At 34.9% G+C, this 22249-nt stretch overlaps 1 protein-coding gene across 4 annotated transcripts in view; it reads left to right on the forward strand.

Annotated features, from left to right (window-relative positions):
• TRIM33 (tripartite motif containing 33) overlaps nucleotides 1-22249 on the forward strand; it is a 149568-nt gene that overhangs the window by 103805 nt on the left and 23514 nt on the right. For all 4 annotated transcript variants that reach the window (XM_070367447.1, XM_070367448.1, XM_070367449.1 and 1 more), the window contains 7 exons: nucleotides 2367-2483; nucleotides 5209-5323; nucleotides 7354-7500; nucleotides 7966-8083; nucleotides 9476-9747; nucleotides 10482-10646; nucleotides 17224-17424. In XM_070367447.1, coding sequence (XP_070223548.1) covers nucleotides 2367-2483; nucleotides 5209-5323; nucleotides 7354-7500; nucleotides 7966-8083; nucleotides 9476-9747; nucleotides 10482-10646; nucleotides 17224-17424 — 1135 coding nt within the window. The remainder of the gene's footprint in view (nucleotides 1-2366; nucleotides 2484-5208; nucleotides 5324-7353; nucleotides 7501-7965; nucleotides 8084-9475; nucleotides 9748-10481; nucleotides 10647-17223; nucleotides 17425-22249) is intronic.

Here is a 22249-nt window from a genome sequence, read left to right on the forward strand (position 1 = left end):
AATCTAAGAAACTGCATATTACATGTTAAAAAAATTGTGCTTGATCCATTTATTAGTTGTTCTTCCCCCTCATTTCTGAAGTATTTCAACTATTAACATTGATTCGTTCAAAAAGAAAACTCAGTGTTAGTTTATTCTGTTAGCTAAGAGAATCAGAAGGAGCTTGTAGCCAAAACTACTGTATTGTTCATTTGGTTTTCAAGCTCGTTAGTATTTTTCTTCTAGTAATACAGTAGACATTCATTCAAGTGAATGGAAGCAAATCTGATTATCAGTGTTTTACCAATCTTGATGGTTAACTGTTATTTATTATCTGAGTCCACCTTCAGCAAAATGTACAGTTGTGTTTAACACCTGGTACCTCCCTGTTTTTCTAGCTTTGTCTTTTCCTTAGCCCTGAAACTTACAGATGACTTCAGAACTGTGTGCTTTTGTACATTCAGATTGTTTACCCCAGTGAAAGCTCTTACCTTTCTCCCAGGTTTGTTTACCTAGAAAGGTCTTACTCACCCTTTAACATCCAGTGTAGATGTCAACACCTATATGAAGGCAGAAAAGGGAATATACTGTCTCCTAGGTGTATCATGGTGTATTTGCTTCCTGCTTGTGCATATGAATGCAGTAAGACATTTATAGAAGTAGGATTCTGAAACATTATTTTGAGTTGAGAAAAATAAAATTGTACAGATTTAAATTTCATGAATTAAAATTTTGTAAGTTATGGTACTAGTTGACCTTTCTGCCCAATGCCTTCTTGTTTGCTGACATATTTAAACTCTGGGTCAAAAGATCTTTCTTCTTTACAATGTAAAGCTTAAGTCAAAAGGGTTAGCGTGGAAATCTCATATTCCTGCTTTGTCCATACAGATTAAACAAAGTAAAATTTCATTTTGGCCTTTGAGAAATAAATGGTATAGGAAATGAATCAAATGTTGTTCCTTTAATGTTTCTTCAATGAAGGAATAGTCTGGCTCACCTTTGTAACAGAACCTCTTTTAAAAGCCTTTTAAATTAAAATACTCACATGCTTTTGTGCTGTTTAGTTAATATATCATACAAGTTATCATGTGCTAGATTTTACATTGTAGATAGGTTCTTTTTTTTTGCTTTAAAATTTTTCTCCTTGAAAATCGTAAAATGATATGCCTGTTATGTATATTTCACTATAATAAAAAATTCTTAATGCACAAAATAAAAACCTCATTTGCCAGCCATTTTGTGTAACCGCACTCACCCTATTGTTCTAAACTTTGCATTCTAATTCTCTCAATTTTTCCTTTACATCTTAAACCCCACCACTCAGCAAACTTTCCTTTTGTTAACAACTCCATAGCCTTTCCTCCTGTATTTACCACAATGGAGACCTTTACTAAAGGTACAAACATTTAGGTGCTCATAGCCTTCCTCTGCATCTCAATTTCTGCTTTTACTTTAATGATCTGTGTCCACATAGACAATGAAAACTTCTTCAGTGCCTTGAGCTTCTCTTTTCTGGCAATCTTTTCTTGATTCTGCCTTAGCTAGGCGTTCAGTTTTTAGGTTATATCATGGATGTTATGGCTCCAGTTAAACTTTCAAATTACCAAAAATGTTGATCACTGTGACAAAGTCAGAGACCATTGTTCAAGCTTGTTTATTCAGCTATACCCATTAGTACTGTACCCTGATCATCTGAACTACTATCTTTAGAGTTCTAGCTGATCTTCCCCTTCTCTCTTCTTCAGATCTTTTATATTGTATTTCTGTATGATTTTCCTGGTGGCTCAGATGGTAAAGAATCTGCCTGCGATGCAGGAGACATGGATTTGATCCCTGGGTCGGGAAGATCCCCTGGAGAAGGAAGTGGCAACCCACTCCAGTATTCTTGCCTGATGAATTCCATGGACAGAGGAGCCTGGTGGGCTATAGTCCATGGAGTTGCAAAGAGTTCGACATGACTGAGCAACTAACACACACATATATTACAATAGTAGCAGTGATTTTATGATTTTGAAATTGTGGAAAGTTTTCCCACCTTTGAAAGTATTTTGTGCAATGTGATTATATTTTCTGATTTAAAATGTATATAACTCATGCCAGTATTTGGATTTTTAAAAAATGCAATCCTGAATCAAAACTCTAATGTAAGAACACTTGAGCAGTTTTGAGTGATTTTGTTTGTTTTATAGTGGATTCACTGGGTCAGGTTAAGAGTGAAGGGGAATTGATAGTTAAAAGTTGCTGGTGATGTAAGGGGTGTGTGTCCTTCTTAGAATGTTGATCATTTAAGGTTTCAAGATTGACTCATCCAGCAGTTTTCATTCCCAAATCACAGTCATAAATTTTCTGTTTTAAATGTAATTTTTTTTTGTTTGTTTGTTTTGAAGGTATCAGTTTTTGGAAGAAGCTTTTCAAAACCAGAAAGGTGCAATTGAGAATCTACTGGCTAAGCTTCTTGAGAAGAAGAATTATGTTCATTTTGCAGCTACTCAGGTGCAGAATAGGTAAGTGTGGTTCCTTAAAACCAAAATTTCACATTAAGGATTATTAAACACAGTGGGTCCAGTTTAAATTTGTTTTCCTTCTATATTAAGCATATATAGAAAAGATTTTTTTTTTTGAGGAGTAAATGATTTGAGGTTGGATTATGATGTTTATTAAAGAAAATTTAATTCACTAAAATTTTGGATACTCATTTAGGATACATCATTGACTGTTATATAGTTAATATCACTCTAGTCTTCATAAGGCTTAGTTAAGTGTAGAAAAAGCAATTATTGTATAAAGAGTTAAATTATAAAATTTTGACTAGAGACTGTGGAAGACAGAGGAGAGAATATGAAGAACGGTAGGCAAATTTTCCATCTGTAAAACAAACATTAAAAACAGTACTTATCAAAAAAAATAAAATAAAATAAAAACAGTACTTATCTTAGTTGTATTATTATGAGAACACAGTTTCTGGCACATAGTAAACCCTCAAATTTTAGCTTTTTAAAATCACCAACACTAGTTTTTAGAACAACAACAATAGTTTTTAGAAATCCTATTTTTGTTAATTTCTAAATTAACTAAATTTGTTGATAAAGCACGTGGGACTGAGACTTTTCTGGTGGTCCAGTGGTTAAGACTCCATACTTCTACTCCAGGGGCCATGGGTTTGATTCCTAGTTAGGGGACTCGGATCATGCAGTGTGGCCACAGAAAAACAAACAAAAACAGACACAAAAAACCCACAATGGCTGTTGGGACTAAGTTCATAAGTGAGTAGGTTAAGAAGATTAGGACTCTTAAAGGAGTCCTTGCAGACAAACACTTGGAGCTGGCATAATTAAAACCCCTATGTTCCTAGAGGTATGAATAAGGGTTCATATGTTTTTATTCTTTAGACTCACAAAATTAAGACTTCTAGGATCTCTAGAATATTAAAATTAATTTTTGATGATTTAAAAAGACCCATTAAATACTTAAAATATTGAAGATGAATGAATGGTGATTATATAGTATATTAGGTAATAATATGTTAGACATTAAGAGATGTTATAACTTTCATCCTAAAAGGTTATACCAAAGGAAAATAGAGGCTCCTCAGAGAGTGTAGACAATATGTAAATATATATACACATATACTAGTCAGGAACCACTAGTTCTTGTGGTTATGTCAGGATGTTTTTTATGCTGTTATATTGTAGATGATATTGGAGAGGATAACTGTCTTCTCATAAATTACAGATGGTTATCCTTTTCAGACAAAGGATAGAGAGAGAATTCATATGCAGTCCTGTATTTTTATACCATGTATGTTATGCATATTTTGTATAAATGTTCCTCAGTCTGTATAGACAAGTGAGGCTTATGTGTCGTATGATTACAGATGGTTGGAGAAAGAATTTCATCTCCAGAAAGCTTTAAAATAAAGCATTTAAGATTAAAATCTATAATTATACTTCTTTTAAATTCTTCGATGACTTTTCTCCATTTTTTAATGTACATTCATTTATTTTTCTCTTCCTTTACAATTGAATGTAAATTATCCATGCTTAAACCTAGGGGTGTTTGACTCTACTGTCAGCATGCTTAATGATTTCAACCTTTGGCTGAATCTTTTTTTTTTTTTTTTTAATTTATTTATTTTTAATGGGAGGATAATTGCTTTACAATGTTGTGTTGGTTCTGCCATGCATGAATCAGCCATAGGTATGTGTATGTTCCCTCCCTCTTGAACCTCCCCTTCCTTTCCGAATCATTTTGAGTCATGTATTTCTTAGCACTAGTAATTAGCACTCTGATTTAAAAAAACTTGTCCTGTACTCACTTTAATAAGATAAGGACAGCACTGAGTAAAACTTTCAAATCAGTGCCTGATGTACAAAGGAGGGAAAACTACATTCTTGATCCAGTGTATTCAAGTTATTCAAATTTGTACTTGATAAATGAAAGGCAATTTTAGTGGTTGAAAGTGTTAGTTATAGTTTGTATAAAAGTAGAATGTGTAAAAGTTGAAGGTTACCATCTTATGATTGTTTGTTAACATTTTATGTATTTATATTTGTGGGATTTTTCTCTTCCTATTTTATAAATAGCAAGGTATTGGCTATTTCATATTTGCAACCAAAATTTTTATAACTTAATGGTAGCTTGTATTTATTTCTAAAACATTTAACAGCTATTTTTATAAAAGGAATGAAAGTGTTTTATTCCCTTAAAACATTTTGAGAAGTAAGTCATTTTGAGAAAAACCCATGCAATGAGTATATATGAATTCACATTTGAAGTAGTTATAAGTGAACCTAAATGCTTCTACGCTTCCTGCTATTTCAAAAGATAATAGTATTGGTTGCAACATTGGTTCTTTGCTCATTGTTCTTGAAAAGCACTATGATTAAATAGAACCAATGTGCCATATTTAACACTAACCAGCAATCATTGATGGCAGATGTTTGTATATCACTTTCATGTCATAGAAACTAAAGGAGATTGCCATGTAGTGTAATAAACTGTCCTTTATGAACTTAATTTAAAATTACTAAATATTTAATTCATTCTTTGTCTATATACATAACTTGTTTGGGCCAAATTGAGTGGTCAGGCCTGCCAAAACATAAGTTGTACATTTGACATAAATTTAATTACTCGTTTAAGTGCCCAGTTGGATGAATTTCTGTTACAGTTGGTAATTCAGAGACGTAGGATAAGTCGATAACCTAATGATGCATTTCTCTTATTCAGGATAAAAGAAGTAAATGAGACTAACAAACGAGTAGAACAGGAAATTAAAGTGGCCATTTTCACCCTTATCAATGAAATTAATAAGAAAGGAAAATCTCTCTTACAGCAGCTAGAGGTATGGTTCAAAGCCAAAATAAAACAAAAACTGCTTCTCTTGCTCTTTAGCTGTTTTTAATGTTTATTGAAAGCTCTTTTAGATTGGTTGTGGGGGGTATGAAAGTAAAGTCAGTTAAAAATTTTTTCGTGTGTTTTTTTAATTGGAAAATCCTCTTTTCAAGTTAGTTACTTTATAGCCCAATTTAATTAATAATACTTTAGCTATATCAGTTAGGAGATAGTGTTGGCCTCTTAGAAATGAAAGAATTATTACTAAAATGTGATATAAATGAAGACAAAGCTGACCTGCCACACTCCCTCTTCTCCCCTCAGATGGGCCCTCAGTTTAACTTTTACGTGTGAATGTATATTGGGAGTCTTACTGACTCATGCGGGTGCTTCATTTTATTTTTTAATGTTCCATAGTTTTCCTAAAAATGCTATTCATTTTGAAATTTATAAACTTTAAATTTACTGGTAATTTTGTTGTATTATGTCTTTATGTTGCATATTTTGAGGTTAATATATGATTTAAATTTCTAGATGAGAAGCCAGTCAATTTGTGAAATCCAGATTGTTTTAATCAGAGACTCTACTGACCACAGTTGATTGTTCTCAAAATTTTGTGGTTTTAAATTGGCTTAGGTAATATGGGGTTACATTTAAAGCAGAATTGAAAAGTAATAAATTACATGGATATTTGATTAACTTTTAGTTACTATTAACCTCAAATTTTTCATAGATTTTTTTTCTGTTGCTATTGCTTTCTTCAAAATTGTGAAATATTAGGCATAATTACATATAAATATATGTCAGCAGTATATGTCAGCAGAGTAGGATTTCTGAATTTCTGTCTTTTGAAATACATGTTGCCATTGTTCCACTATTGTGAGATTAAAAGTACTCTCACACATATTGTTAGTTTGAGGTTTCTTATGACTGTTGTATATCCAGCCTAGTTGCATTTAACCTTAATAGATTTTTATTTTAAAAAGGACCTTGTAAAGGGAGAGCATGAGCAGGCAATTATTTTTGATACCTTTTAACTTACAGTAAATACATTTTAATTATAAGTCTAAAGTAATGTTCTGAAACCATTTCAAGAACTTTTGAATTAAAAGTTTTGAATTAAAGTGCCTTTTATTGCTAAAATATACACTAATACCTAATGATAAATCTGCCACATATTTCTAACATGCTGATAATTTAAGCAATAGATATTTTCTAGTGTACTATGTTTCTAAACTTTGTAAAATAGAGGTTTTCCTAAACTTTATAAAAGGGATGATTTTCTGGGAAGTTGTAAATAAAACTCCCATCAGTTGAATATTTTTATCTACTAATTTACATTATAAAGTGAGCAAGTTATTTCCTTAGGAGAAATATTGTTCAGTAAACTCAGTTGAATCACTTGTAAGAAAGTGGTTAAGACCGAAGAGGCAAGTTGTTTAGCATGCTGAAAGTCAAAGGACATAGAGCATCCTCTATTCCTTCTGGGAAGTTTCATCCCCAGAAAGCAGTTTATTTTTCCTTTGCAGCATTTTCCTCAAATTGATCTTTGCTTCCACTCTGCAATTCATCTTTCTCCTTTTGTCTTAATATTTAAAATAATAGGTTTTTTCAGCCTCATTGCCACACCAGTAGATGGCACTGGTAACACAAAATTTTCTTTGGCCTGAGAAGTGTACTGAGTTAAGATAATAAAATTATTTCTAAAGGTCAGCTCATAAGTCATAAGCTCTATATATTAGATTAGCCTAATAGAAGGACACTATTTTTAACAAAGACTTTTCATCTTCTGAAGGAGAAGGAAGACATAATTAACATTAGTTTCTGTATATACAATGTCTATTTTAGCCCAGAGAACTAAGAACTAAATTTTAGTCCCTCTTTTGTTAGTAACTTTGTCCTTGAACATAGACTCATTAAATAATGAGGAGCTTAAGTTATCCCATATTTAAAGATAAATATAAGTACTATGTTCATTTGTGATAGAAATTGAACTGATACATATAGTAATTCCTCAGTGAACCTCTTGTTCTGTTTCAGAATGTTACAAAAGAAAGACAGATGAAGTTACTACAGCAACAGAATGACATCACAGGCCTTTCCCGGCAGGTGAAACACGTTATGAACTTTACTAACTGGGCAATTGCAAGTGGTAGCAGCACGGCACTACTGTACAGCAAGCGACTGGTGAGACCCCAGTACCTTCTTTTTCTTTAAGTTGACCTTATTAAGGTGTTACTTACACCTATTTAAATTTACATTTTGAATTTCAGTAGAAGTAATGACCATCACACCAAAATATAGGAAGTTTCCATTACCTGCAAAAGTTTTTTTGTTTTTCTCTACCCCTAGCATTTTGCAGCCACTAGTCTGATTTTTGTCATTTTCTAGAATTTCATATAAATGAAATCATACACTAAGGTTTGAGTCAATCATGGGTTTTGGAAATACTTGTATAATGTAGTTTAGCACCAGAAATGGCAGAAATTCAAGCATGTGTGTTTGATTGTTAATATAGTTTTTTTAAACACTGATTCTGTCTCATCTGAGATGGACACTCTGGGGCTACATGAGGTTTTATTATGTCTTTATCTTGTTTGTTTTCTCAAGTGGTATTTAATTTTAAGACTAATGTGATTTTTTCCCTGTAAGATTACTTTTCAGTTGCGCCATATTTTGAAAGCACGGTGTGATCCTGTCCCTGCTGCTAATGGAGCAATACGTTTCCATTGTGATCCTACCTTTTGGGCAAAGAATGTAGTCAATTTAGGTAAGAAATAATTAGTTGTATGGCTATAATTTGGAACACTGAATTAGGAGAAAGCAGCTAAAACAAATCTTAGGTACTTCAAGATTTTAAGTGACATTCTAGCATGTAAACTTTTGAAAGATAAGTTCTTCATTGGAAACTCACTTCAGCTTTGTTCATTACATCTTTAAGAATGTTGAGAGTCTCCTCTGTATAGTTTTCAATAGTAGGGATCATTTCTAACTTTTTCCCCCATATCTTTTAAAATTGCTATGGACTGTTACATGTCAAAAACTTAGCAAATGAGTTTTTTCTCTAAATAATTTCTTACATGCTTAGTAGCTTATATATTAATGGTACAAAATTGTCCACTTGAGGAAGCCTTTCAGCATTCTAATGTGTCCAGATCCCATGTTCTGAGGTATGGTTGAAAGATAAGAGTAGCTCTTTTGACATGGAAGCCAAATGGACTTTGCTTTTGTTACTCCACAATGTGGATCTAAGGACTGTAGGTGAAAATTATAGATAAATGTATAAACAGCTCAGTTTACAATAAAACATTGCTTTCCCCAATCAACAGTTAGAGCTGTCTACAGATGGATTAAACTTATTTTCAGAATAGTCAAGTGCTCACCATTGGAAGCTGTAAAAGCATAGATGAATGGCTTTTTGTAAAAATAGTAATAATCTTTGTGTATATTCAGGTTTGGCTATAGCTTTAGATCAGGCATCAGCAAACTGTTTTTGTGTGATGTGGTAGCTAAGTTTGGCTTTTATGTTTTAAAGAGTTGTTAAAAAGTATATGACAGATCTTATGTGGCCTGCAAAGCCTAAAAATCTGGCTTATTACATGAAAAAGGTTTGCCAACTCTACTTTAGATCAAACCTTCCTAAAATATGCATTCTATTCCTAGAAAGTACTTGACTCTGGAAAAAGGAAGGAGAATTTGTCATTTCCAAGGATATAAATAGTAATAGTTTTAAAACATTCAACATGTCCATAGAAAACAGTGTAGTACTCTTCCCTGCACATTTTGACAGTTCAAAGGCAGATGGAATCGGTATTAGCAATCTCGGATATCCTTGAATCTCCTCGGGAGAGAATTTATTTAGACTGACTAGGTGGGCCTCTTCTCATAGTGTATCTTTCAGCTGTTTAATTTTCTGTACATTTGTGTAAATAATAAGGGCAGATAATATATCATTCTGAGTAATCAGAAATCAATTAATTGGCTTTGGACTATATTAGGTTTCTGACGGTTACCATCTTTGACCCTAGCTCCCTTTGTTATTGTGCTATTGGGAGCTTTGAGTGGTGGTAGTTGTCAGAGGAAAGAGGAAAATATAATGATTAGTCCATGATGTAGATGTTGATTATATGCAAATTACTCTCATTTTTTTTAAATCCTTCAGGTAATCTAGTAATAGAGAGTAAACCAGCTCCTGGTTATACTCCTAATGTTGTAGTTGGGCAAGTTCCTCCAGGGACAAACCACATTAGTAAAACCCCTGGACAGATTAACTTAGCACAGCTTCGCCTTCAACATATGCAACAGCAAGTGTATGCACAGAAACAGCAGTTGCAGCAGATGAGGATGCAGCAGCCACCTGCACCCGTACCAACAACAACAACAACAACACAGCAGCACTCCAGACAGGCAGCCCCTCAGATGTTACAGCAACAGGTGAGCGTTGTATCACATTACTGAGACAAATTATGAAGACCTCAAGTCTGTATATACTCTGTCCTATATAGGTGAGTTACACATTTCAAAGTTACTAATGGGGACAGAGATCAAGGGACAGAGCTCAAAGGTCAGTTTAAACATTTTTCTTTGGATATGGCAGGGATGTGGGGGACGTGTGAGGAAGGACAAGAGTTAAATACTATGATGGGAAACAATTAACTCACTAGTACTATGGAGGTATGCAGGAAACACAAATTCTATCACTGGGTCAGGAAGATCCCCTGAAGTAGGAAATTGCATCCCACTCCAGTATTCTTGGCAAAGAGTCTGACACTAAGCGACTGAGCACACACACTGTGGAGGTATACACACTTTTATCCCTCTATACCACATCTTTTTTATTCTGCACCTGTGGTTTTGGGTCAAAGAACCGTGTTCTATCTGATATCTGATACGTTCTTTAGGCTTTTGGTCAAATCATTTCCTTTCCTGTATCTTCCCTGCTCTCTTCTCTCTCATCCAAATCAAAACTGTTCATCCGGGGTTCATTAAGTTAATGCTGATAGGCTTTGAAACACACTTAGACTAAGAGAAGGAGATTGGGGCAAGACACGAGCAGAATGACTTACACTTTTTACTATCCTGAGAAAATTATTTTTACTGTAACATTTTATAATTGAAAGATAAATTTATAAATATTATTACATAAATGCAATATATACCTTTTGCAGCCTCCAAGATTGATCAGTGTTCAAGCAATGCAAAGAGGCAACATGAATTGTGGAGCTTTCCAAGCCCATCAAATGAGATTGGCTCAGAATGCTACCCGAATACCAGGGATACCCAGGCACAGCGGCCCTCAGTATTCCATGATGCAGCCACATCTCCAAAGACAAGTATGCCTAGAGTTACATTTGTAAGAATCATACAATTTTAAAACTAAAAGACAGCAATTTTTTAAAATCAGTTGTGGGAGGGAGGATGGGTGGTCATTGATACCTTTGAGAATTTGACTAATGCTGTGTTATCTTCCTGTCCCAGGAAAATACACATAAAATTTGTATTAAATTTTAAGAGCTTCTTTGATGTCTTTAAACCCAATGTATACTTTGTGTTGAGCATCCCTTATTTAGTCCAACCAATTCATTTTACAGAAGTGAAAAATAAAGGAGCTTATTATTTACCCAGAGTTCCTAGAGGTAATGGTAAAATTAAGAATAAAACTTTAGTTTCTTGAAATTATTCTTCTGATCTTTTAATATGACATTTTGACTTTTTTATTCCTCTCTTTACTCAGTGTTGTTTATTTTAAGATGGGTATGCCTACTCTTGTGTTTAGAGTGGCATGTTTTCTAATCTTTGCTTGAATAGTAGATTGTATAGGAAGGTATGATTACTTTTACATAGGATTTCTGGTGATATATAAAAAAAAGGTCATTTTATCATTGTTAGAGTGATGTTTCTCAAAGTATGATATAAAGGCCATGAGAATTACTGGGGCATCTTGTCATAAATACATTCTGAACTATATCCATTGAATCAGAATTTACAGGAGGGGAATACTCAGAAATATGTGAACTTGTACTGATTTAGATGGACCTGCATACTAAAGTTGCACAAATACCATCCTAGAGAAGTGGTCCTCCAACTTTTTGGCTCATTTACCTCTGAAAGACTTTTGGAAAATACATACCTCACATATTACGGTATGTGAGGTATACCTCACATTTGAAGGTTGACATTTAAAACTTCCATTACAAGTTTAAGTTTAAATAGTAAGCCCTTTGCAGGGCTTACTGTCTACCATATTATAAATACTAACATTATAAAGTAAAACCCTTGCATTATTTTTTAAGTGGATTCACTGGAGTCCCAAATACAGTAGCAGATTGTTTTTGTTGTTGTTGTTGTTTTCTTAAACTTTTTTATTTTCTCTTGGATTATAGCCGATTTACAGTGCTGTGATAGTTTTGGGTGGACAGCAAAGGGACTCAGCCATAAATATACATGTCTCCATTCTCCCATAAATTCCTCTCCCATCAAGCTAGCACGTAACACTGACAGTTCCCTGTGCTATTCCTTGTTGGTTATTCATTTTAAATAAAGCAGTGTGTACATATCGATCCAAAACTCCCTGACTGTCCCTTGCCCCCATTGTTCCCTCATGGTAACCATAAGTTTGTTTTCTAAGTCTATGAATCTGTTTCTGTTTTATAAATAAGTTCATTTGTATTATTTCTTTTTAGATTCCACATATAGGGGATATCATACAATATTTCTTTATCTTAGCAAGTTATTTTTTGAAAGTCAAAATTACATACTTTTTTCTCCTTGGACTTAAATTTATTTTCTACTTTTATAGAATTTTATCTTAATATATTTATGTTTGATAGAATTGTGAATCAGTTTGTTGCAGTTTTCTGCTGGAAAGAAGTCTTTCTATTTTAAAATTCTGAATGCTGTTATCAAGCATTAATACTTTTTCTTTAGACCAGATTTTCATTACAATTATTCCTATACAGTTTAAGATATATATTTACATGGTTTAAGAATATTAGGGAACAAAAATTAAATTCTTTGAGATATACATTTCTTTATGTGATAGAGCCTTTTTCCTTTCCTATTCATTTATGCATATTTGTATGTTTGTTACCTTTTACTGTTGAGAGTAAGTCAGAATTCAGCATTGATTTACCAGTTGACAACTTCTTTAGGCCTTTCGTCATTTTTGTTGATCATTAAGTATCATCAGAGCTCAATCCAAAGATTTGTTACCCAGGTTTTAGAGCCAGACACTCTGTCTGCTGATTGATTGATGCCTTTATTTTCAACTGTACATTTGCCTATCTCTTCAGCATTGTTTTTGTGTGTGTGTGTGTGTGTGTGTGTGTGTGTGTGTTTTATGCTGGGGCGATATGTTGGATTAGATTAGAGATGAGTTAGAGATGTCCTGTGTTATTTCTTATTTTTGGAGAAGGGCAGTTTTGAAAGAAATAGTTGGGAAAAACTCACAGACCATGGTACATTCTTAGGTAAATTGGGTTTTCTTCAGAAAAAAGTATATATGAAGGTTGACTATCTAGATTTTAATTTCCTTAGAAGTATTCACATACACAATGACCCCTTAGTTCTTGGAAAGCCTTCAAATAGTACCAGGAGGCAGGTACACCCTTTAGAATGGTGCAGAAGCTACAAAATCAGACCAACCATCTTAGGACCTTGTCCTTAGACTTTGGGTCCTACAGAAATCACTGACTGTTAGAATTTTAAGTTTTAAAATATTTCAGATGGTTTATATGTGTATACTAAGTTATTTCCCAGAGATTTTAATCTCTTATTTTTTTACATAGCACATATATATGTATGTTTATCACGTATAATTAAATTTATCTTGAGAAAACAAGAACATTAAACAACTCTTAGTTTAAATCACCACATTAAGGATCATCTCAATGGATACAGAAAGGTATCTGATAAAAGTAATGATGGTAATCTTGTAAACTGAATAGAAGAAATTTTCTTTATCCTGAGAAAATACATCAGAAACCTACTGCAAACATTTTGTTTTCTTTTTTAATTGAGATATAGTTGATTTTCAATAGTGTTTCAGGTGTGCAACATAGTGATTCACAATTTTCAAAGATTATACTTCATTTATAGTTATAAAATATTGGTTATATTCTCTGTGCTATACAGTATATCCTTGTAGCTTGTTTATTTTGTATGTCAGTTCAGTTCAATCAGTCGTGTTTGACTCTTTGCGATCCCATGGATGCCAGGCTTCCCTGTCCATTACCCAACTCCCGAAACTTGCTCAAACTCTTGTCCATCAAGTTGGTGATGCCATCCAACCTGCTCATCCTCTGTTTTCTCCTTCTCCTGCCTTCAGTCTTTCCCAGCATCAGGGTCTTTTCCAATGAGTCAATTCTGTGCATCGGGTGGCCAAAGTATTGGAGTTTCAGCTTCAGCATCAGTCCTTCCAATGAATATTCAGGACTGATTTTCCTTTAGGATGGACTGGTTTGATGTCCTTGCAGTCCAAGGGACTCTCAAGAGTCTTCTCCAACACCACAGTTCAAAAGCATCAATTCTTTGGTGCTCAGCTTTCTTTATAGTCCAACTCTCACATCCATATATGACTACTGGAAAAACCATAGCTTTTTTTTTTTAAGTTAATTTATTTATTTTAATTGGAGCTAATTACGTTACAGTATTGTAGTGGTTTTTGCCATTCATTGACATGAATCAGCCATGGGTGTACATGTGTCCCCCATCCTGAACCACCCTCCCCGCCTCGCTTCCCATCCCATCCCTCAGGGTCATCCCAGTGCACCGGCCCTGAGTGCCCTGTCTCGTGCATCAAACCTGGACTGGCGATCTATTTCACATATGATAATATACGTGTTTCAGTGCTCTTCTCTCAAATCACCCCACCTTCGCCTTCTCCCACAGAGTCCAAAAGTCTGTTCTTTACATCTGTGTCTCTTTTGCTGTCTTGCATATAGAGTCATCGTTAGCATCTTTCTAAATTCCATACATATGCGTTAATATACTGTATTGGTGTTTTTCTTTCTGACTTACTTCACTCTGTATAATAGGCTCCAGTTTCATCCACCTCATTAGAACTGATTCGAATGCATTCTTTTTAATAGCTGAGTAATATTCCATTGTGTATATGTACCGCAACTTCCTTATCTATTTGTCTGCCCTTGGACATCTAGGTTGCTTCCATGCCCTAGCGCTGTAAAAAGTGGTGTGATGTGATTGCTAAAAAGTACATGTGTCTCTTTCAATTCTGGTTTCCTCAGTGTGTATGCCCAGCAGTGGGATTGCTGGGTCGTATGGCAGTTCTATTTCCAGTTTTTAAAGGAATCTCCACACTGTTCTGTATAGTGGCTGTACTAGTTTGCATTCCCACAAACAGTGTAAGAGGGTTCCCTTTTCTCTGCACCCTCTCCAGCATTTATTGTTTGTATACTTTGGGATAGCAGCCATTCTGACCGGCGTGAGATGGTACCTCATTGTGGTTTTAATTTGCATTTCTCTGATACTGAATGATGTTTAGCATCTTTTCATGTGTTTGTTAGCCATCTGTATGTCTTTGGAGAAATGTCTGTTTAGTTCTTTGGCCCATTTTTTGATTGGGTCGTTCATTTTCTGGAATTGAGCTGCATGAGCTGTTTGTATATTTTTGAGATGAATCCTTTGCCAGTTGCTTCGTTTGCTATTATTTTCTCCCATTCTCAAGGCTGTCTTTTCACCTTGCTTATAGTTTCCTTTGTTGTGCAAAAGCTTTTAAGTTTAATTAGGTCCCATTTGTTTATTTTTGCTTTTATTTCCATTACTGTGGGAGGTGGGTCATAGAGGATCGTGCTGTGATTTATGTCAGAGAGTGTTTTGCCTATGTTGTCCTCTAGGAGTTTTATAGTTTTTGGTCTTATGTTTAGATCTTTAATCCATTTTGAGTTTATTTTTGTGTATGGTGTTAGAAAGTCTTCTAGTTTCATTCTTTTACAAGTAGTTGACCAGTTTTCCTAGCACCACTTGTTAAAGAGATTATCTTTTCTCCATTGTATATTCTTGCCTCCTTTGTCAAAGATAAGGTGTCCATAGGTGCGTGGATTTATCTCTGGACTTTCTATTTTGTCCCATTGATCTATATTTCTTTGTGCCAGTACCATACTGTCTTAATGACTGTAGCTTTGTAGCATAGTCTGTGAAGTCAGGTAGGTTGATTCCTCCAGTTCCATTCTTCATTCTCAATATGGCTTTGGCTATTCAAGGTTTTTTGCATTTCCATACAAATTGTGAAATTATTTATTCTAGTTCTGTGAAAAATACCATTGGTAGCTTGATAGGGATTGCATTGAATCTATAGGTTGCTTTGGGTAGTATACTCATTTTCACTATATTGATTCTTCTGATCCATGAACATGGTATATTTCTCCATCTATTGTTGTTATCTTTGATTTCTTTGATCAGTGTTTTATAGTTTTCCGTATATAGGTGTTTTGTTTCTTTAGATAGATTTATTCCTAAGTATTTTATTCTTTTTGACGCAATAGTGAATGGAATTATTTCCTTAATTACTCTTTCTGTTTTCTCATTGTTAGTGTATAGGAATGCAAGGGATTTCTGTGTATTAATTTTATATCCTGCAGCTTTACTATATTCATTGATTAGTTCTAGTAATTTTCTGGTGGTGTCCTTAGGGTTTTGTATGTCAAGGATCATGTTCTCTGCATACAGTGAGAGTTTTACTTCTTCTTTTCCAGTCTGGATTCCTTTTATTTCTTTTTCTTTTCTGATTGCTGTGGCTAAAACTTCTAAAACTATGTTGAATAGTAGTGGTGAGAGTGGGCACCCTTGTCTTGTTCTTGACTTTAGGGGAAATGCTTTCAGTTTTTCACCATTGAGGATAATGTTTGCTGTGGGTTTATCGTCTATGGCTTTTATTATATTGAGGTATGTTCCTTCCATACCTGCTTTCTGGAGCGTTTTGATCATTAATGGATGTTGAATTTTGTCAAAGGCTTTTTCTGCATCTATTGAGAATATCATATGGTTTTTATCTTTCAATTTGGTTGATTTGCAAATATTGAAGAATCCTTGCATCCCTGGGATAAAGCCCACTTGGTTGTGATGTGTGATCTTTTTAATATGTTGTTGAATTCTGTTTGCTAGAATTTTGTTAAGGATTTTTGCAACTATGTTCATCAGCGATATTGGCCTGTAGTTTTCTTTTTTTGTGGGATCTTTGTTTGATTTTGGTATTAGGGTGATGGTGGCCTCATAGAATGAGTTTGGCAGTTGACCTTCCTCTACAATTTTCTGGAAGAATTTGAGTAGGATAGGTGTTAGCTCTTCTCTAAATTCTATATGTTATCTTAAATGATCCTCATAAAAACCCTCAGAAAGACGGGTGTCCATTTTCATTTGTCATTTTCCACATTTCTAAATTACCAAGATTGTGATTTTGCCTAAAGTCACACAGAATTAAGAGTTAGGAATTGATAGCCATGTTTCCATTTGTAAATTTGTCATTCTTTCTACCATATTAGTTACACAATACACAATTATTTTTATTAAGACAAAAGTGTCAAAGTGAAATATAGATGGAACAGAGGTTCTCTGTGTCTGATGATTGAAAACTTTAGGGATTTCCAGATCATCTATTTTTATATATCTTTGTTCTCAAGTAAAATCATATCACCAGATTGACAGGGTACAATTATTGGCAAGTGTTTTTTTTTCCTAAATACTATACAAAAATGGACAGAAAATGAAATGGCTAACTTTGAATTTTATTTTTCCTGCATAAGTTTGAAAGGGCCCATTTCTTTGTCTCTCAGCCACAGGTATCAAACACTGAATTTTTGTATCCTTACTTAACTGAAAATTGTCATCAAGATACCGTTCATATTAGGCTATCCTGGCAGATCAAGTAATGATAACATCTTCTTTTCCTAACAGCATTCAAACCCAGGGCATGCTGGACCCTTTCCTGTTGTGTCAGTACATAACAACCCAGTCAATCCAACCAGCCCTACTACAGCTACTATGGCGAATGCAAATCGAGGTCCCACCAGCCCATCTGTTACTGCAATAGAATTAATTCCTTCGGTTACCAATCCAGAAAACCTGCCATCGCTGCCAGATATTCCACCTATACAGGTTTGTATTTAAGTTGAATGAGAGATTTAAAACCTATTGTTAATTAGAGAGTTGCGTATATATTTCTGGTTGCTTTTGTATTTTTTTTTAATGCAGCTGCAATATTTGTTTTGAAATTTCAAAAAAAATTGGTCTAAATATTTGAATTTTAAAAATTTACACGTGCTAGACCTAGTACTTCTCAATATTTTAAAGCTACAGGGCGTCAGCTTTGCTTATGTGTCATCTGCCAACAGGCAAACCTAGTGTTTAATGCAGCACTTTTGCTTCATTAGATCCAGAGAGAAGGTTTAGATCCAGAGAGAAGACCCAGGACCAAAATAAATTAAATTTTTGTGAATCTTCTGTTAGGTGCAAAAAAAACTTGTGCAAATAGGTTTGACTGAGAAAGGAGGAGGTTGGAAGGTGTAGATATCAGGCATGTACGGGGCAGTACTGAGAGAGAAGTAATAGTGAGGAGTAAAAGATGGGCAGGATGGGTCTCTGAGCTGTTGTGTCCCTTTCACCTGTAGCATTATTTCTGAAGAAAAATATTATTTGGTGCCTTCTAAAATTTTATAAATGTATTTGAATTAAAATCATTTTAAAAAATTAAATATAAAACTTGAAGGTTGTATTGAGTCATCTCATGTATAGTATGAGTTATTCAGAGTCAAGGGTCACTGTGGGAGCAAGGAGCAGTGAAATAACTAAATCATTAGGACCTGTGAGACTTCGTGGCTGCAGTTTAGTAATTATGTATTTAGTGGATTTATAGTATAGTTTTAAAGGATGTTTCTATAACTTCAGAATTGTTTCAGAATCACTAACTCATGAATTCTCTTAATGTATTTAGTGGATTTATAGTATAGTTTTAAAGGATGTTTCTATAACTTCAGAATTGTTTCAGAATCACTAACTTATGAATTCTCGTAATCTGATTGTTTCCCTAGTAATAGGAGAAATCTTTTGGCTAAGTGATTGGTAGGTGTAGTGGTGTTAAGAGTACTGCACTATACAGTGTAGAATTTTGGAATAAATCGATAAAAAATAAAATTTGTAAGTTGTAAGCTTGTAATTTATAAAATGTTGGTTTAATGCTTGAAATCATCTCATATGATATCTAGTATCCCTATTTCATGAAAGAGAGTGAGAGAGGTTAGTGACTTTCTCAGTCACCCAATAAATGGTAAGTTGCATTTCAAAGCCTAGCACCTGATTACAAATCCATTTCTCTCCCACTGCTACCCATAGAGATAGCAGGGAGACGGTTTGGGATTGTAGGTGTGGAAAAGTAGAGTATTGAGGGGCTCTAGGCAACCAGGGATAGTTAGATACAGTGTTAAAGGAGTCATTCAAGCACTCATTGCATGCTGAAGTGGATGCTGAAGATAAAAAGAAACAAGACTTGTTTCCAATTCTTAAGAAGCTTTCAAAGGTTAGCAACTTTAGAAAGGTTGCTAATGTCAAACTTTACATAATTTTCTAGGGCCACTCTAACAGAGAACAGATGAAGGAAGGAAGGATGCTCCACATTTTTGAAAAGCCTTGGTATCATAAGGCAAATGAGCCCTTACTAGACTTTTCTTGTCACCTTGCGCAAGAGCTTTGAAATCAAGACAAAAGGTTCCAGAATATATCCCCTCCCATCTTTAGTTTTTCTAAGTGGGATAGAAAGAACAGGATCCATGTTTTCTGTCATGAACCTTTTCTTCCTTGCAGACATATGGCGTAACTTCAGGTTATTAAAGTATTGTCTGCTCTAAAAAATTGAGATATAATTCTCGTACCATGAGACCCAACTTTTAAGAAATGGACAGTACAGTCTGTAGTTCTTAGTATATTCACAAGATTGTGCAACCATCACCACTGTCTAATTCCAGAACATTTTTGTCACCCTAAAAAAAACTACCCATTTGCAGTCACTCTCCATTTTCCTTTTTCCAGTCCCTGGAAACCACAAATTTATTTTGTTTTTATGAATTTGCCTATTCTGGAGATTTTGTATGTATGAAATTATGCAATATGTGGCCTTTTGTTTCTGGCTTGTTTCACTTAGCATAATGTTTACCAGGTCCATCTATGTTGTAGCATATATCAGTACTTAATTCCTTCTTTTGTCTGAATATTCTGTTCTCTGAATATACCAAACTTGTTCATCTATCCATCAGTTGATGGACATTTGAGTTTCTACTTCTTGACTCTTGGGAGTAATGCTGCTGTGAGCATGTGTGTGTAAGTTTTTGTGAACATAGATCATCAGTTTTCTAAATTTCTGGGAGTAGAATTCAGGGTCATAGAAGTTTCTGAGGAACTACCCAACTCTTCACAGTGGCTGCACCGTTTTATATTCTCACCAGTGTCCGTGTGTGAGGATTTTAGTTATTCCACATCTGTGCCGATACTCTGGGCTTCCCTTGTGGTTCAGATGGTAAAGAATCTGCCTGTAATGCAGAAGCCCCGGGTTTGATCCCTGGGTCAGGAAAATCCAGGAAATGGCAACCCAATCCAGTATTCTTGCCTGGAGAATTCTATGGACAGAGGAGCCTGGTGGGCTACAGTCCATAGGGTTGCAGAGAGTCGGACGTGGCTGAGCAGCTAACATGCTTCCTTTGCAAATACTCATTGAGGCCTGTTTTTAAAGCAGTTTGAGGTGGTTACCACAGAAGTACAACCAAAAATAGAAGGGGAAGTAAACCTATAGTCTCTTGAAGAACTGCATACTTTTTCTCCTAGCCTGTAGTTTTCTATGGTATAGTGAAAAAGAAATGTGGGGGGAGGTTACACAGGAAGCAGACAAGGGAGCATTAACTATGCAATGCAGACAGGAAATAAATACAAAGCAATTTCAGGTATTCGTTGATATATCTTAATACTGGTCATTCCAGCTATCCAGTATAGAGTAGAAGTTGATTTAAATAGACTTCTCTCAAGTTGAATTATTTTTTTATTTGACTTTACTGTTCATCTCCAGAAGAATTGTAATATGTGTTAGTAATTTTGACTTTGAGGGAATATATGATGAACCTGGATTCTTTTTGAATAGTTAAGTGAATATTAGATTGTATTCAGATTAGATTTATTAAACAATAGATGTGTTAAATTATTTATTATTAGGTTATTAAACAATAGTGTTAAATTCTTTGTAAACAGTTTTCCATACTTGACATAGTAATTTATTTGGATACTACACTGGATAATATGAAGTCTTGGGAAAACCATATGTGTCTTTCTGATATTTATATGTAAATTTAAATGTTATAGAATACCCATTCTGTACTGTGTTCCTGATAGTGGCTGTCTTCCATCTTTACCAGTGTGATAGGTAAAAATGATGTTTGTTGATTTCATGTATAGTTCTTTAATTTGTGTGAGTTTTTATCTTTTTTTAGGTTCATTGATGCTTAAAAAATGTTTATTGATTCATTAATGGCTGCCCTGGGTCTTCTTTGCTGCATGGGCTTTGTCTGGTTGTGGAGAGGGGGGCTACTCTCTAGTTGTGGTGCTTGGGCTTCTCATTGCAGTGGCTTCTTACTGAAGAGCACAGGCTCTAGGGCACGAGGGCACACAGGGTATAGAGCGTGGGCTCAGTAGTTATGGCACATGGGCTTAGTTGCCCTCTGGCATGTGGTATCTCCTTGGATCAAGAATCAAACCCTTGTCCATTGCATTGGCAGGCAGATTCTCACCAGCGAGGTCCAGTTCATTGATTATTTACATTCCTTTGTAGATTGTCTTTTTCCTTTGAATTCTTAGAAACTATTTATATAGCACATACCTGTTCCATGCCGTTATTCAAGGACACTTAACTAACATTGGTTTAATAAATATGTGAATTAATATTTTTCCAGTTAGACTTCTGACTATAGTTATAGTGATTCAATCCATGCTTGATGAAACATCGAGATAAATACTTGCACTGGCTGGTGGCATCAGAGAAGCCCTTTTATGTACTTGCAGTTTGCCTCTTCCTAATATTTTCACTCTTCTCTAGGGTGACTCTAGGGTTGTCACTTGGGCCAGAGATACAGACTGTAGGTGGGAGAGTATAAAAGGAGTGGCAATAGAAATAGGTAACGTGGAACTTTCATGTCTGTTTTGAATCATCCTATCTGCTCCTTTATGTTTAGGTGAGATATATATAGCTCAACTTCTGTCTGTGGCCCTTATTGGGAACTGTTCTTCCTCACAATTCTCTAGGTAACTTTAGTTACAGCTAGGGATTTTCCTGTAGTTACAGCTTAACAAGTGAATCCTTGGCCAATAGCTGTGACCATTGAGCAGGCACAACTCTTCATATCTCTTAATCATCCCTCTAGCTAGCCCATAGCATGCTCTCACTTTCTGCCTTTTATGTCTGTGACATTTGGTTTTTAAAGGGCTTTATGAGAAAGGCCTGTTTACCTTTTTTTTAAATTAAGGTATGATTGACTTAGTTTCAGTTGTACAACATAGTAATTTAATATTTGTATACATTGCAAAATGATTACCGCAGTATTTCTAGTTAACATCAGTCACTATACATAAAAATTGTGTGTGTGTGAGAGGAGGACTTTGAAAGTTGCTAAGAAAGTAAATCTTCAGATATATGCTGCTGCTAAGTCGCTTCAGTTGTGTCCGACTCTGTGCGACCCCATAGACGGCAGCCCACCAGGCTCCCCCGTCCCTGGGATTCTCCAGGCAAGAACACTGGAGTGGGTTGCCATTTCCTTCTCCAATGCATGAAAGTGAAAAGTGAAAGTGAAGTCGCTCAGTTGTGTCCGACTCCTAGCGACCCCATGGACTGCAGCCTACCAGGCTCTTCTGTCCATGGGATTTTCCAGGCAAGAGTACTGGAGTGGGTCGC

This window comes from Bos mutus, chromosome 3 (assembly GCF_027580195.1).
Source record: "Bos mutus isolate GX-2022 chromosome 3, NWIPB_WYAK_1.1, whole genome shotgun sequence".
Lineage (NCBI taxonomy): Eukaryota > Metazoa > Chordata > Mammalia > Artiodactyla > Bovidae > Bos > Bos mutus.